At 43.1% G+C, this 16,828-nt stretch overlaps 1 protein-coding gene across 10 annotated transcripts in view; it reads left to right on the top strand.

Moving 5' to 3' along the window:
* The window catches only part of LOC308313347 (ETS-related transcription factor Elf-2-like), a 31,070-nt gene that overhangs the window by 1,143 nt on the left and 13,099 nt on the right, over positions 1–16,828 (top strand). For 5 of the 10 annotated variants that reach the window (XM_080760442.1, XM_080760444.1, XM_080760441.1 and 2 more), the window contains exons 2-4: positions 4,770–5,036; positions 5,892–6,132; positions 16,409–16,504. In XM_080760442.1, the coding sequence (XP_080616568.1) occupies positions 4,962–5,036; positions 5,892–6,132; positions 16,409–16,504 (412 nt within the window). In that variant the 5' untranslated portion in view covers positions 4,770–4,961. Of the gene's footprint in view, positions 1–1,240; positions 1,773–4,769; positions 5,037–5,891; positions 6,133–13,203; positions 13,328–16,408; positions 16,505–16,828 lie in introns of those variants that run through there. The other 5 variants (XM_080760446.1, XM_080760447.1, XM_080760439.1 and 2 more) reach the window with 2 other exon arrangements.

The raw sequence follows: 16,828 nt of genomic DNA, 5'->3' as shown, positions 1-16,828 counted from the left end.
ATTCCAGAGTCAACACAACCATCTATTAGGATATTTGACAGCACTGTGTGCTTCCGTATGTTGACAAGCTTTATGGAAATACTGATTTCCTTTTCCAGCAGCACTTGGCACCTGACCATGATATTACTGACCATGATATTACTGTGCTTAACAGACCAGCCAATGTTAGACAATTGACACTGGGTGAAAGAAAGGCTTACACAAATCGTGGGATACAAATTACAAAATATATCTCTATCTATCTATCTATCTATCTATCTATCTATCTATCTATCTATCTATCTATCTATCTATCTATCTATCTATCTATCTATCTATCTATCTATCTATCTGTATTGTAAAGTAGATTACAGTATTGTAACGTAAGTGATGTTCATGTGTTAGTATAATTCATAGTTACCGTAATGTTATGTTCGTATGCTTTACATACAGTAACATTCTTGTTAATAGAATAACCTCCAGTGTTTCACTGGAGGTTAGCTGCTCTACAGCTGCAGCCTTGCTTCAATGTTTTTGTGTTGAGAGAGAGAGAGAGAGAGAGAGAGAGAGAGAGAGAGAGGCCTGTAGGGCAGGCACAGAACACGAGGGATGTGTTACCATGGCGACGGGATGGAAGGGGGACAGGGGAGGTTGGAGAGTGTTGATAAAGACACGGAGGGAGTGTTAGGTTTACTTGTCAAACAGTAGGGCGGTTGTTATGTGTGTGTGTGTGGAGTGGAAGTAGAAGCAGAGGCCAGGACACTGTAATTGAGATGGGGATTAATAATGTCTCACTTTGTATAGCACAGAATTCCTATTTTAATCACCATGGTCCCCTGTGTTTGGTTTTGAATGAGGCAGTATTTGATGGTAAGAAATAATTTGTGTTGATTAGATAGACATCTACTGTAGAACCTGAAATGCTAATTGCCATCATGTCACCACCTGTGTGCGTGCGTGCATGTGTGCACACGTGTTTGCATGTGTGTGTGTGTGTGTGTGTGTGTGTGTGTGTGTGTGTGTGTGTAACTGTGTGTGTGTTAAGGGACGGGCACAAGGCAGGGTGTTGTATCGTTAGCAACAGCCATGGTCACTTGGAACAAAAGCTCTGCTGTTGAAGAATCATGTGATGTGTGTGTGTGTGTGTGTGTGTGTGTGTGTGTGTGTGTGTGTGAGATACCCGGGTCATGTGATCTGGGGGCAGGGCTCTGACTGTGAAGTGCTGAGTCGCTCTGAGAGATTCCTTGCTTCCACGACCACATGGAACAGACAGAGTCATACAGTAGCATACAGTACAGAGACAGTACAGTACAGTAGGATACAGTACAGAGACAGTACAGTAGCATACAGACAGACAGAGGTGTGAAGATGGATGACACGGAGGAGACTGACATGCCAGATAGACGGGATGAGAGAGAGAGGGACAAGCCTCGACTCGGAAGCATTCTCCGTCTGTCGAACAGCCAGACTCTGCATTTCCGTCATTCTTTCACTCTCCGCCTCCTCCATCGACCATCATCACTATTGTGAATTTCTAAATGGATGATGGAAGTCTACTTTGTGACTGTCACAGGCTCTTGATTTATGGAAGAGTGGGGTTTGGGAGGCTATAGTCTTGCGTTGGGAATGTCTCCATTGGGATTCCATGGAAGGAAGGAAGGAAGGAAGGAAAGCTGTCCTGTCAGAATGAATCTGCAGTATTCTGACCGGTCATGAGACTCTGACTCATTCACTGACTGGAGTCATCATGGCTGTGTTGGTGGAGTTGTGTGGCCCCATCCCTTTTGACCCTGGTAAGATGAGGTTCGTGTTACAGGCTGCTTCAGTGCGTCCATTATTGATAAGCGTCAACTAGTGCTGCACAATTAATCGAAAAAAGATCGCGATCCAGATTCAGACACCTACGCAATCTCAATTCCTAACATTTGAGCAGGAATCGTACAGCACAAGTTGGCTGACCAATTTATTTTAGTTACTCTTATGTTTTTTTGCTACAAGAGAGAGACTTTAAGAGAGGTTTAAGTCAAGCACTTTGATGTTGTCTGTTTAAAGCCACAGTAGTTGGCTCCAGGCTCCAGTTGCCACATTTTGAATGTAGTAATGTTAGCAACGACAGACTAAAGACAATACATATTTTCATGGACAAAGTGATCTCAATTCTTGTGGAGGAAAACGAGATTCACGTTTGAGTGCACTGATGGTTCTTGGCCTCTTACGTTTCTTCCACTTGGAATCTGTAAAATGGAGTAACTGTAAACGTTGCTTGAGAGTTGCATGTAAAATGAAACTGAAAATGCTCTGTTAACTTGGCAGCTACACGCATGCAGTGTTCTAGACAGGTCCTGTAATACCAGTTTGTACGTACAACTCGCAAGTCTGGTTTTCAAGTAACAAAAGTTAAATGACCCATTTCTGCGTGCGTTGCTGCCTGCCTGCCTGTTTGTTTGTTCAGGGTTAAGTTATTATTCAGACAAATTGTTTTATTTGAATATAAAGCTACTCTGCTATTTGTTTAACCTACACGCAAGATTAAGTTGGTTATTGGTTCTAAATCTCTTTTGATATATTTTTGGTTAATTGCCCAGCTCTAATATATACTCAATTACTCACACTATCTAAACGTTGATACAAAAATAAATAAAGGAACATGATGAGTAAACTGATTAAAGGGTTAGAAATTAGAATAGTATTAGGTATGACAACATAATCAACCTACGGTGCTCGTTCACACACACACACACACACACACACACACACACACACACACACACACACACACACACACACACACACACACACACACACACACACACACACACACACACACACACACACACACAGTACCAAAGAGGGAACTGAAGGTGTATGAAGGAATGGTTGCATTTAACCCATTTAGACCTGAGAAAAATAGGCTTCTCAAACTATTTCATGGACCCCAAAAATATGTAATTGGCCGAAGGTCCCCATCTGATAATATTTTGTTCCAGGGACACCCCCCCCCCCCCCAGAAGCAAAGATTTTAGTAAAAAATGTTGGCCCTGAAAGAATATATATTCAAAGATTTTCACCACATTTTCATGATTTTTCATAAATACTTTTTAATGTTTTTTTAAAAGGAGAATTCCATGCTAGAAGCCTTTCTTACCTTTATTTGTAGTTGTTACGTCCCCAACAAAGAGGTCTAGGTGTTATATTGTGCAAAAGTGCATTATTGGCTATTCCCCCTAATATAAGCCCTTAATGGGGGTTGGGTTTTTGTGTTATTTTGCTTATTTCCATCAAAATAAGTAGTAAAGTCACTAAAGTTTGCCACTTGGGATACTATTTACATTTTGAAGAGAGGATATATACATTTGAGCGATGGAAATAAGCGAATTAACATAACACCCCATAGACCCATTCAATTCAATGCAATTCATTGAGGGCTTATAGTAGGGGAAATAGCCAATAATGCGCTTTTGCACAAAATAACACCTGAACCTCTTTGGTTTGGACTACAAATAAAGGTAAGAAAGCCTTCTAGTATGGAATTCTCCTTTAAAGCAACTGGAAGTTATACGTCATCACTCCAAAATGGCGGAGGCGCTGGTAGTTACTATGGGACTTAATGGGAGTTTCGTCTCTTGCTCTAGAATCTCGCGTTGCCTCCACAATTTCCAAACGCTTCATCATACAGTCTGGGCCAACGGAAGAGCTGTCATGAGTAAACTATAAAGCAGAAGTGGAGCCTCCTCGCCACTTCCGTTTCGTCTTTACAGTCGCGCACATTTATCCTAACATAAATAGAAAACATCTAAGCATATATAGCTTGTTGCTTAGCAGAAAAGGAAATAAAAATATATATTTTCGTGAATGGAAATGGCAGCTTCCGTTACTCAGCTCATGGGGGCTATAGGTCCAGACTCTATATAGCATTCTGTTACTCAGCTCATGGGGGCTATAGTTCCAGACTCTATATAGCATTCTGTTACTCAGCTCATGGGGGCTATAGGTCCAGACTCTATATAGCATTCTGTTACTCAGCTCATGGGGCTATAGGTCCAGACTCTATATAGCATTCTGTTACTCAGCTCATGGGGCTATAGGTCCAGACTCTATACAGCATTCTGTTACTCAGCTCATGGGGCTATAGGTCCAGACTCTATATAGCATTCTGTTACTCAGCTCATGGGGGCTATAGGTCCAGACTCTATATAGCATTCTGTTACTCAGCTCATGGGGGCTATAGGTCCAGACTCTATACAGCATTCTGTTACTCAGCTCATGGGGGCTATAGGTCCAGACTCTATATAGCATTCTGTTACTCAGCTCATGGGGGCTGTAGGTCCAGACTCTATATAGCATTCTGTTACTCAGCTCATGGGGGCTGTAGGTCCAGACTCTATATAGCATTCTGTTACTCAGCTCATGGGGGCTATAGGTCCAGACTCTATATAGCATTCTGTTACTCAGCTCATGGGGCTATAGGTCCAGACTCTATATAGCATTCTGTTACTCAGCTCATGGGGGCTATAGGTCCAGACTCTATATAGCATTCGGAGATTGTGGAATAGTTGTCTGGCTAGAGTTGGCTTCCTGTTGGAGCTCCAGCTTCCTGTCTTGGCAGTCACTTCCTGCAGGCCAAGTTATGGAGTGAAGATATGGTGGGGTGTGTGCGACTGTGCGTGTGTGTGTGTGTGTGTGTGTGTGTGTGTGTGTGCGTGCAGAGAGAGGGGGTGTGTGTGTGTGTGATCAAGTTTTTCCGATCGCTAAGACACAGTTGCCTATCCCTACTCCCGTCCTTTCTCTAGGGTCCACTACTTACTGAGGAGGTGGAACCACCCTCCCCTCCGCGGCAGAGTGGCCTATAGGCTCCCAGAGGCAGAGTGGCTGTGTCGAGGCCTATAGGCTCCCAGAGGCAGAGTGGCTGTGTCGAGGCCTATAGGCTCCCAGAGGCAGAGTGGCTGTGTCGAGGCCTATAGGCTCCCAGAGGAGCATGAGTCATGACGTCGGTGGTTCTGGTTGACAGCGGGGGCTCAGTGGTGGAATATGTCACCGCTGAGGAGGACCCAGGCCAGGTGAGAGAGACACACACACACACACACACACACACACACACACACACACACACACACACACACACACACACACACACACACACACACACACACAGACAGACACATACAGCCCACCGTTATGAAATTCCTGGAAATATTTTGAAATTAGGAAAAAAAACATTTTTAGTCCGGGAAAAGGTTTGGAATTTATTCAGATCTTCAAGCTCACAACGTGCCTTAGGATAGGCCGTGTAGCAGCATTTGGAATTTAATTATATCATTCTATATTCTATGCTTTATTGTTGCTACACTGCCTGTCTTTGGACGTAGAAGTAAGAGACGCATTATTGCACTGAATGATTGTTATACAAGCCTGGAAATTGGGTTTAATCTTCTGGAAAGGTTTTGGAAATTCATTGGTAAAAATGTGTGGGAACCCTAAACAAAACGGTCCTTTCAAACGCACAGCGATTAACACGCCTAGTAATTAATTTTCAATGAGATATGCGTTTCTTTTCTGTGTGCGCGGAGAAGGAGGAGGGGCGACTACACAAGCATATTTATGTGAGCGCGGTCCTGTGAAATTGTCACGCGCGTGCTCGTTTCATCCATACGACTGGTTAGACCTGGATTCTGTTGAGATTGTTTTTACACTTCCGTTGTCGCTCCCTTCATGAGCAGACCTGGAGCAGACCTGTCGTTGATCCAGGCGACAACGTCTGCGTTAATCAATGCCTGTCTGAAAGGCGCTTTAAACTGTACTTATGCCCTAAATAATGCCCTTTCCCCTTCATCTCCCACCCCTTTTTACCTTCTTTCCCCAACATTCATTTCCGCCGGCGTCTCTTCGCACATGGCCCTCCTCCCCACCGGCAGGAGGTAGAGTGTGACGTGGACTTGGAGCTAGAGGGGGAGGCGGAGGGGGAGTGTGAGGCTGAGGAGGATGCCTACGAGGACTTGCAGCCGGACGGAGAGGAGGTGGAAGAAGAAGAGTACACAGCGGTGGTGGTGGAGGAGGTGCCCGGCAGCAGCTTCTCTGCCCAGGTGTTGGTGTTCGACGACGAGACGTACCTCGTTCAGGATGTGGGCGACGAACAGGAGGTGGAGACAGAGGCAGGTAAGAGGGAATGTGTTCTTTTATTTATTTTATAAATATAAATATAAATAAATATTATTACTAACATAACATATGGCTATAACTGGTAAATGGTGCATTTATATAGTGTCTTGCTCAAGGACACTTCGACACTAACTGTGGGGGAGCCTGGGTTCGAACTGGCAACCTTGCGGTTACCATCCGGCCACTCTACCTCTGAGCCACCGCCGCCTATTGTTTGTTTATTTCAAAATCTAGGTATGCTGAGATCTGAGACCTCTTTTTCAGCATTGCCCGGCATCACGCAGACAGTCAGACACATCATACTATAATCATCATCATCATCATCATCATCATACTATAATTCTAACAATGTCTGTCTGTCAGAAACACCGCCGTATCTCCTCATTGCCTGCACCAATCACTCCCACTTTTCACACAGGCATTGACCATATGAATATGGAGGTCTTTTTCGATTTGACACATTAATGATTAATAATGAATTTATTTGTGAATTAACCTCGCACCCTCACACACCTCCGCCCCTTAGCGACACCTGCATCACAGGCCACCGCTCTCACTGTTACCCCACTGGCATGCTTCCTCTAGCTACCGCCGCAACACAACAAAGAGTGCTCTATACAATTTGGCACTGTGTGTGTGTGTGTGTTGCATCCTTTGGCCGTCTTCTCCTACTAAACCACACCGTTTGCACACATCTCACCATGCACAACACCAACAGCTAGCCTGTCCACACCTCAACCACTACTTTGCATTCATATTCATGTCATATTTACAGTACACCGCGGCCACAAGGGGGGTACTGAACAACTCATCTCCCCGCAAATCACGTGTCACCAGTGTCACCAGTGAAATGCATGTTGGGACGGACGCAGATTAATACTGGGACACAGTTTCCAACGCACGACAACGACAGGTCACAGCCCAGCGCGCACCCAGTGTGGCTGCGTGACACACTGAACAGCACGATCACAACGGAATGCTTATCTGTCGGGGTCTCGGGGTGGCCAAATGGAGACGTTTGGGGAAGACAGATCCCGTGCCGTTGGAACAACACAAAATACATACAGACAGATGCAATGACAACGACACGTTCCTAAATCACACAAAACATCAAATTCTTATCCTGATTATATAAAGAACAAACTACAACTTGCTTTGAAGCCCAAAAAGCCAACCTCCGCGTTCACCGTTTAATAGCTTATATCTCCATGGGCAGCAGACGGTGAGCGGTTAGGGACCGTCTACAAAGTGCAACACCGAACTTGAAAATATTCAATAACTTCCATTTATAGGCAGAATATCACCACCATATTTACATCACACATCAATGGTGTACTTATGATTGTACTACAGATATTTAATTAGCCTATACTTTTGTGCCCAACCCAACTTCCCAAGACCATCTGTAAACAATTTCCCCCTATCAGTAATGTGATCTATTACATCGCACACTGAACATGATTTGCTGTTCATCAGAACGGGTAAGGACTAGTACATTAAAACCTGGGAACTGGCCAGTACAACCACAGTCTTGTATTGTTGGCCACTGAGCAGTTCCACTGGAGCAATCAGGGGTTCAGTGCCTTGCTCAAGGGTTCTTAAGCAGTGTGGGTGGGGGACGTAAGTTGTGACCATTTGCTACCCAGATTTTTTTGCAACATTCTAAACTCTATACGGCTTGTGCTTATAACCAGTTAACCACACTCCGCTTCTGTGGTCAACGCGGAAGTACATCTTGCCTACAACAACTGCAAACTTTTTTGGGGTTGATAAAATATAGTTTTTGACAGCAACAGAGGCCCACCGTCTCAAGCGAACTTGAGACACCACCGAGCGAGTGAGTTGTCGTGTCGAATGTTGCGAAGTTCGATTGAGCCGATTCAGGGCTGTTCGAGTTGCGACCCAATAGGCTGTTCTGGCGAGAGCGTTTGCCCCAATTGCTACTCAAAGTGCGTGTCCTTGAACAAGCCGCATAGTTTCGAATGACGCAGATTTTTCCTGCCTGTCCAGGGGATCAAACCAGGAACCTTTCAGTCACAAACAATCTCCTCTAACTTTTAGGCCACAGCTGCCCCCAAGAACACAATTATTAATCAGAACACTTTAGCACAATAGTAGTATAATTTATGGACGATTCTCTGTCCAAATCAGCAGAGGAAGTAGCCCTAGAATGGCTGTGATATTACAGCCGGGTAGCAGACTGATCTTGGCGGCGTTTATACTTGAAGTGCTGTGTGTGTACTCACCCAAAAATGTATTGCTGTGTCTTGGAATCAGATATTGTGCTCTAGTTTCATATCCATTCTGTGTTTAGTCCAATATCTCCACATTTCCATGAGCCACACCCATGACTCGGACAGCATTCTGTGCCCCTGATGGGGCCTGAAATGATTGCTGCACTGAACTATTGAAAACATCCTTTGGGAAGCACATACGTATGGGGCACACAATTGACAGTTGTAATTATTTCCCCCACACCAATCGCAACGCACCTGTCAATTGTGGGGCCCCATACGTTCGTGCTTCCTAAACATCGACTGTTCCCAAATAATGTTTTCATATGTTCAGTCCAGCAGTCAATTTTGGGTCCAGCCTCGTCACTGGCAGAGAATGTTCTGGCAGAAGAAAACACTACCTGTTTTCTACCAGAACATTCAAATGGAGTAGAGGACAATATCTGACTCCAAGTCACAGCAATTAATTATTGGATGAGTTCATTATTGGATGAGTACACGTGCAGCGAGATCAATTAAAATCCTGCCGAGATCAGTCGGCTACCCCGGCGGAAACAGGGCTGATCTATGGATATTTATTTGGAATACATAAAATGTATAGCACAGGTGAGGGGATTTAGGCTGATTAGGCCCACTGGCAGAGCCTGACCAGAGCCTTTTGTGGTGGTTCTGGAGAACTGTCCAACCGACTCGAGGCCGGGCACTGCACTCCCTGCGGGGATTTGGAACACGTGTGTCGAATTTGAAGTCGGTGGGTCAAACGGTTCTCGAGTTACGTGCATTACAACCGTACACACACGCGCACACACGTACGCACGCACACAGAGACGTGGCGCATTTATAGTAGGATATAGATGTGATACATTCACACAGACTTTTGTCATCAGGGGCATATAGCTGGGGGGTGGAGCCGGGGTAAAGTTCAGAGTTCTCCCAACCGGAATAAACAGTGGCGTGTTGGGTTTTCAAACGCAGATCCTTTAAATATTACTAATTTAAAAGTAGGAGTCATGGCTTGCCAGTACAAAGTCACAGATCCTTGTTGCCACTCGACAAGGAAGTGAGGAACGCTACTTTAGAAAATGAAACAAGCTAGAGGCCGATTGGAATGTTTTCCTTGACTGCATGGACATGTTCCAACACAACACAATGGCCTGACATATTTGCATGGTAAGAGACACTTTTCTATAGATATGATCACTGAAACTTATCATAATATACATTTTTAAAAGCCATTAATTCATCAATGATGTTTATAGAACATGTTTTAGTGATTTCAGAGTAGGCTACCGACACCATTCGTTTCGACCGCACTTTGCCAAACGATGGCTCCGTGCCAAGTTCCAAACTGTCTCTAAACTACTTAGAATTCACTACAATGTGTTCTATAAACATTATTGATGACTTAATGGCTGTTGGTTTTTGATATTACGTTAAGTTTAATTGATCATATCTATAGAGTGTCTCTACCAGGCGAGTAAACACTGTGCCGCGGTAATACAATATTTTGTAATATGGAGAGAGAGAGGGAGATTGAGAGGCATACATGTCCGATTTCAGTGGTGGTTATGCTTTTGCAACTTGACGCATGCAAAAAAGTATAAAGAGAGATACTCTTGACTATAAACCACTTGAACCCCAGGTCCCAAGCATAAACCAAAAACGCGCTGTGAGCTCATGGTATCCCTGGCCTGGACTGAAGTGTTTTACGCGTTGTCTCCATTTACAGTCCTTACGGTGTCTTACGCCTACACAAATGTTCAGATTACAAATATAAAGTGCTCACCCCAGGGCCATGGATGTTACAATTCTGGCGGGTTAAGTACCGGTATCTTCCATATTGTTCAATAAAAAAGCAATGTTTAATCAGTTTTTGGCTATGCGCTTTCAACTATGCGCCCCTATCGGTTGGTGCATTATAACTCTGATAAAATGGCCACCGATCAGATTAAAATGCTTTTTATTGAACAATACGGAAGATACAGGTACTTTTACCCACCCGAGAAGGATTGTAACATCCGTGGCTCTGGGGCGAGCACTTTATATTTGAAATCTGAACATGTATGTAGACGTTAACGTTGTAAATGGGAAACGTGCATAAAACAAAATAAGTCGTCGGTCTCGTATACGTAATAATAAGTCAACTTTCCGAGGGCGAGTGTTCCAGATGTTGTCCTGATTTTCTTGGCTGTCAATATTTCTATCATCCAACAAATCGCTCTGAAAGTGATCCAAAGGATCGTACGCTATTATAACTATGGGGAAGACCATTTTCTTCCCACCGGGCTAAAACGGATGTGACGTTTGTGGGTGTTCCTGTCTACCTTCGTGTCAATTTATACAATATATATTTTATTGGAATTAATTATGCAGGTTTTAACACCGTTATGATTGATTACTTTTCCCCTGGCAGCTACTGTACGTCTATATACCAGACAGTGAGTGGCCTTGTGGTTAGAGTGTCCGCCCTGAAACTGGGAGGTCGAGGTTTGATACCAAAGACTGTAAAAATGGGACCCAATGCCTCCCTGCTTGGGAAGCATCAATGGGTTGGATTGGGGGGTCAAATCAACTAATCAAATAATCCCAGGGCGCTCCTTGGCTGTGGCTCACTGCTCCAGGAGTCAAATGAGGAGAACAAATTTCACTGCGGTAACGTGTGAGACAAATCGTACGACTTTGACTTTGATAATTATTTTTCCACATTAGTCTTCCTTATGGTAAAATAAATCAACTTGAATATTTTGTTCCATAGCCGATTTTAAATTAGTTTTTGGCTATAAACACAACTGGCTATTCAATATCACTTTGACTTGGTTGACTTTTTCTGACTGTGCCAGTGAATGCAGTAAATTGAAACGCAGTTAACCCATTCTGGACGGGAACCCCTTTTGGTGTCTTAAGCATTATGTTGTACTTTAGATATTGAAAAATAGCAGATCTACAAGCTCATAGCGTGGAAAATCTTTGCTTCTGGGGGGGTCCCTGGAACAACATATTTTCAGATGGGGGTCCGCAGCCATATACAGATAATTCTGGGGATCCTGCAACATTTTTTTCAGAAAACTGTTTAGAAGCCTTTTTTTTTAGAATCGGCCTCAGGTCTAAATGTTTATTTTTAAGTGGTGCAACCACTTCTACATCCAGCAATGTCCGTGTACCTGTGTCGTACGTCAATGAGCACGAGTGGTGTGCGCATGCGTGCGCGTGCACCACTGGTGTGCGCACGCACCCGCACCCGTGTGTGTAGTGCCGTGCATGTGCGCGTGCACCACTGGTGTGCGCACGCACCCGCACCCGTGTGTGGATGTTGTTTTTAACAATGATCAGTGAATATTCAGTTTTATCCATAATAGCATGTGCCACAGGGTAGACACTGCCACCTTGTGGAAACTCTTGCATATTACTTTTTACTGGACAGTCATTGATTGATTGATTGATTTTTTAATTTCACAGTATACAGAATAGGTACATAATACATTTCAAACGAAAGCACAGGTCAATACAAAAACTGTTACTCTGTCTGGACACACAATGATTAAGCACTCACACTTGTTTACAACAGGGTCCAGCATTGTAAATTCATCAGAGCATTTAGAGACATATAAAAACTTCTATAAAAACAGGAAATCTATAAAGAAAGTAAAAATGGGAAAAAGGCATGTACAGTATGGGGGAAAGGGGGTGGGGGCACTCAGACTTCATTTTTTACGGGGGCCAGTTTGGAATTGCAGCCCGTAGGTGCTACTCAGAATTCTGTAGACATTATTTGACAATATTTAACTACCAGAAATGAATGTAAAATACAGTATAAACATTGTGTATACTGTATACCATAGCTTGCAATTACATATTGCAAGGGTTCCAACAGGTGAAGGTACTAAGAAATAAATTGAGTTGGACCCAATTATGGAATTTATAAATAATTCGTTATTGTTTTTAATTAAATTACCTTTACCTCCCATATTTTGTTACTTTATTTGACAAATAGGTTATAGATGATGCTTTCAATTACCCAAATACACAATTAGGGATGTTAATCGATTAATCAGCATTAATAAATTAGTCAATTAAACTTAACAGTTAATAATTAATCGTAAATAATTGAAAAGCCTGTGGTTCTATCATTGGGTGGATTTCTGCAAATGTAACGCTGTGCGCATGCGTGGCCGGGGAACGCACATACAAAGATGACATTGCCTGCCCTTGAGCAAGGCATTGAACCCCTACCATGAAATGTTCTATGAGCAGAGCCTGGCTGTAAACAAGTTATTGAGCTTTGCCCTGTATCGGATCCTGGTCAAATAAATATTTGATTAAGGAATATAATATGCCTTTTGTATTATTTCTGTATATCAGCAAAATGTAGATTTTTATGTTTGACGTTGAGGGAAATTAAGATTATTATTATTTATTTATTTTTTACAAAAAAACTGCTTATCAACTAACCGGTTAATCGATCGATAAGCTTATCAAAACTATCAATTAATGTATTAATCGATAATTCCCATCCCTATTTGCAATGCACAGACTTTTAAGAAATACACTTTCACTTTGTTTAATAAAAACGTTTGTGACAAAAAAAATCACTGTTTGTTTACAACTAAAATCATGTAATACGGAGTATAAATATATTATAAGGTTGTCGAGTCGGTCCTCTTCCTGTGTTTTTGTTGACGTCCTTTCTACGCAAGAGACCGGAGGATTTCCTGTGTGTGGCACTGTCAGGCAGCGGAAGCATAATCTGTCCGCCGCTGTGTGTGTGCGTGCGTGCACATCATCTATGCGTGGCTGTGCTTGATTTTGAGGAGCTTTCCTTTAGCGGCGGAGTGATCTGAACTAGTAGCTTGCCTATGCGATTCACTCCAATGTGAATCTGCAGCAAGCAAGGGGGAGAAACATGGCGACTTCACTGCATGAGGGGCCCGCAAACCAACTCGATCTGCTCATCAGAGCAGGTAACCCAAACCTTTTAGCCACCTCGATTCGGGAGGAACCGAATTTTCCACGGGGGTCCGCCGTGGCCCCCCCTCGGGCCGGTCCGCCAAGTTAGTTTAGTTGGTGAAGTAACGGGAGGGCAACAATCAGGAAGTGATCACCTTGGTTAGCAACCCTGCATGGCGTCGCTTCTTTCCTCCAAATCCAATTTAAAACATCTAAAAGTTTAAGTTTGGCTCGCGAGGCTGCAGCTTCGCTTACTATCCTGCACGGATTGTGGTCTGCACAGCGAAACGGACACGTCCCGCGTCGGTGCTTTTAACAAGATAACGGTTTTTCTTTGCAGCTGGGGATCGGCTCTATACCCAAACCAGGAAGTGTTACAGATGTTGTCTTTCCTACGTCTTTGCCACGCTGCCTGTCTGACTGTGTCGGTCGGAAGGACATGCGGATGATGTATTTTTTATCAACACCATTCCAAAACTTAACTTAATCGATGTTAATGGTAGTAAATAGTTGTATTGTTTTCCCCATTTATTTTATTTTCTGCCGTTAGACTTATCATCTAAAAAGTATAATTATTACCATTTACATAATTATAGTAGTATAATGAATAACTCTCTGAATAACAGCTCTCGTAATGACTATAATATAGCGGTGTATTTCAGATAGTTTGGGATGTGGATGTGTTTTAATGGTTACGTGATGTGTTGTAACTGCGGTGCGGCTGACCGTTAGCGTCTTTCTCTCCCATGGAGTTGTTGGCGGAAAGGAAGCTTTTTATGTATATCGACCAGCACTTTAAAGTTTTAATTCGATTTCATGTGGCCTGGGGTTATTTTATTTATAATAATGATTCTGGTCTAATGATTACCTGCGCGTGTTTTACCCCCTAATTTATTGTTTATTTAATTTTATTGTGTTGGTGCAGTTTTCCAGGCTCTTTTTTTTGCCGAACTCTATGGCGGAAGCATTGTTATGCGTACGGGCGGGTAGCAGGTTTGATTGACGGGTATCAGTAGTCCAATGACGGGCTTGGGGTGTGAGAAGCGGCTGCCTAGAGCCTATCGGAATTCACCGGGGGGTTGGCCCAGATCGGTGAATCAGCCAATCATGTACGGGGGCGGGTATTGAGTGACGGGGGGGGGGGGGGGGGTTGGGGGGGATTTGTATTTGTCTTCTTCGAAGAGAACTGGAGGGAAAGGATCGAGTGTAAACACGGAAGTGAAAAGAGACGGCACTACTTTTTCTGCTATCCTTCTAGATCTAGTAATCTAGTACTAGATTAATTTATTCCTCAATTTGTTTTGATGCAGGGAGAATGTGAACGAACATTTAACTTCTAGTTCACATTGATTTGGAGACATTTTGTATATTTAAATAATTGCCTCCCAACAGTATAATCATTACATGGTATGATGGTACCATAATTAAATAACTTGTATAATCTGTCTGTGTCTTGTCTATCTCATCATTTACTAGGTCAATACAATCTCAAACTCTGACCTGTTGCCCTTTAGTGTGCGTGCATACTACAGCACTCTGCCTGGCATCAAGGGCATCTCGGCAGCCCTATAGGTTCTCTGACTGCTGTCTTCTAGTGTGACATGTTTGTTTGTGTGCTGGTCTGAATGAAGTGGGATAGTCTAAAGATAGAGCTCTCCTCTCCTATGTTATGCACCGGCCGTCCCCTCAGTCTTGATAGCCAAACATGGACAGAGCAGGGTGTAACAGGATCTATCGTCTACTAGCAAACCAGTGATTGGCGGCAACAGCGGATGCCCCCAGAGTGCCAAAATGGGCTGCGTGATCATTTTCTCTATTCTGTCTGTTCGGGTCAGTTGACCGACTACTATTTTGGTATTAAAGTATAAAATAAAATCCCATTAGATTATGATGAATTGCATCCAACCTTTTTCCTGCCTCAGCCGATCACTTCGTTCCTCTAAGATGAAAGCGTACATTATATATGCTCAATAGAGGTTTCTCTTGACTGGTCCCTGACAAGTCATTGCTGATCTTGTCGAACAGCTGTAAGGCTTAGTTCACACGTTTCCCCCCTGACAACACGGAGCCAATGAGCTGCTTCGTTGGCTCCCAACTTTTAAACCTGTTACAGCTCACATCCAGAATTTGACCCCAAACTCCCCACCACAGGTTTGATGTTTTGTAAATTGTAATCTTTTTTTAAAGATATATTTTGGGCTTAGCCATTAGTGTACAGTATGGTGACAGAGGTGTGTCACCACCCATCAGCAAGCAAAGGTCGTCTGGATTGGGAGTCAAACCCGCTACACACAGTCAGGCTGGCTTAGCAGCCTAGGTGGCCGGACCGCTACACTAGCCGCCCGGGCCTGATGTTTCACTGTTTTTAGCTCCTAGTGTTTATTTTTTCCCCTAATAGAGCACCGAAGTCTGACGTCACTTTCAGTAGAGGGCGTCAGTTCCCAGGTTCATGTATTTGTTTAGTTGCATTGAAATCCCCATTGAGGCGATTTTAGATCGCCTCATATAACAACTGTGTTTGAAAAATAAACATGTCACCCGGCCGCTTCACTCATATGGATATGAAGAATCAACTGACTGAGAGAAAACGCTAATGTTATGTTACTGCTGCTGAATTAGTTAGATTTTCGCTAGAAGCAGACTGTATCATATATGAGTGACTGACTGTTGCAAACGATACAGAGACACCTCCCTAACAATAACGCAGAGACAGCTTGTTTATTTTTGGACCGCAACGGTTATAGTAGACGATATTAAGATCACCCCATGTTATTCTCCATAGAGAAATTACTTCCGCGAACCAGGGGAATCGTCGGGATGAGCGAGTTACGTCAGGACTTCGGTGCTCTATAAAGTTGTTTTTATGTTGTTGTTCAAACTGTGGAGAAAGTTATACTTTTAACAGAATTACACAACCCGTCTCATTGATAGTTTTCTTTTGCACCAAGAACTGAACTGATTAATAGGGGGCGCCAAATGGCCTGTTTCTGTGTGCTGATGATGATTGTGTCACCAATGTGTTGCTGTCAGTAGAGTGTGTATAAAGAAAATGTTGAATGTAAATTAAACGTGTGCGTGTGTGTGTGTTTCTTCAGTGGAGGCTTCCGTTCATGGCACCAGTATTATCCACTGTTCTGACAAGACCATCGAGGCAGCGGAGGCTCTGTTACACATGGACTCACGCAGTCCAGGTAATATACAGTTTAAACGATTACAACACAATTAATAATAACATAATAATCCAAATCTGAGTACCGTATTCATTACTTTACTTTAATTGTTTATTTGGACGGGACAATGCATATTAATGGACATTACATAAATGCAATGTACCTAATGTAAATGACCGGATTCAGCAAAAATGCTAATTCTCATCCGCAGTTCCCACATGAAAGCATAAAGCAAAACAAGCAAACAGTAACCTTACATTAGGAAACAAAGCATTAAAAACATACATACACAAGGAAAGTACAAAGGTGTAAAGTGCATTTATATAATTTAGCAGCTTTAATCTA

This window comes from Protomyctophum bolini (genome assembly GCF_963924005.1).
Source record: "Protomyctophum bolini genome assembly, chromosome: 3".
NCBI lineage: Eukaryota > Metazoa > Chordata > Actinopteri > Myctophiformes > Myctophidae > Protomyctophum > Protomyctophum bolini.
The sequence above is the reverse complement of the archived record's forward strand: the minus strand, read 5'-3'. Positions and strand labels throughout refer to the sequence as shown.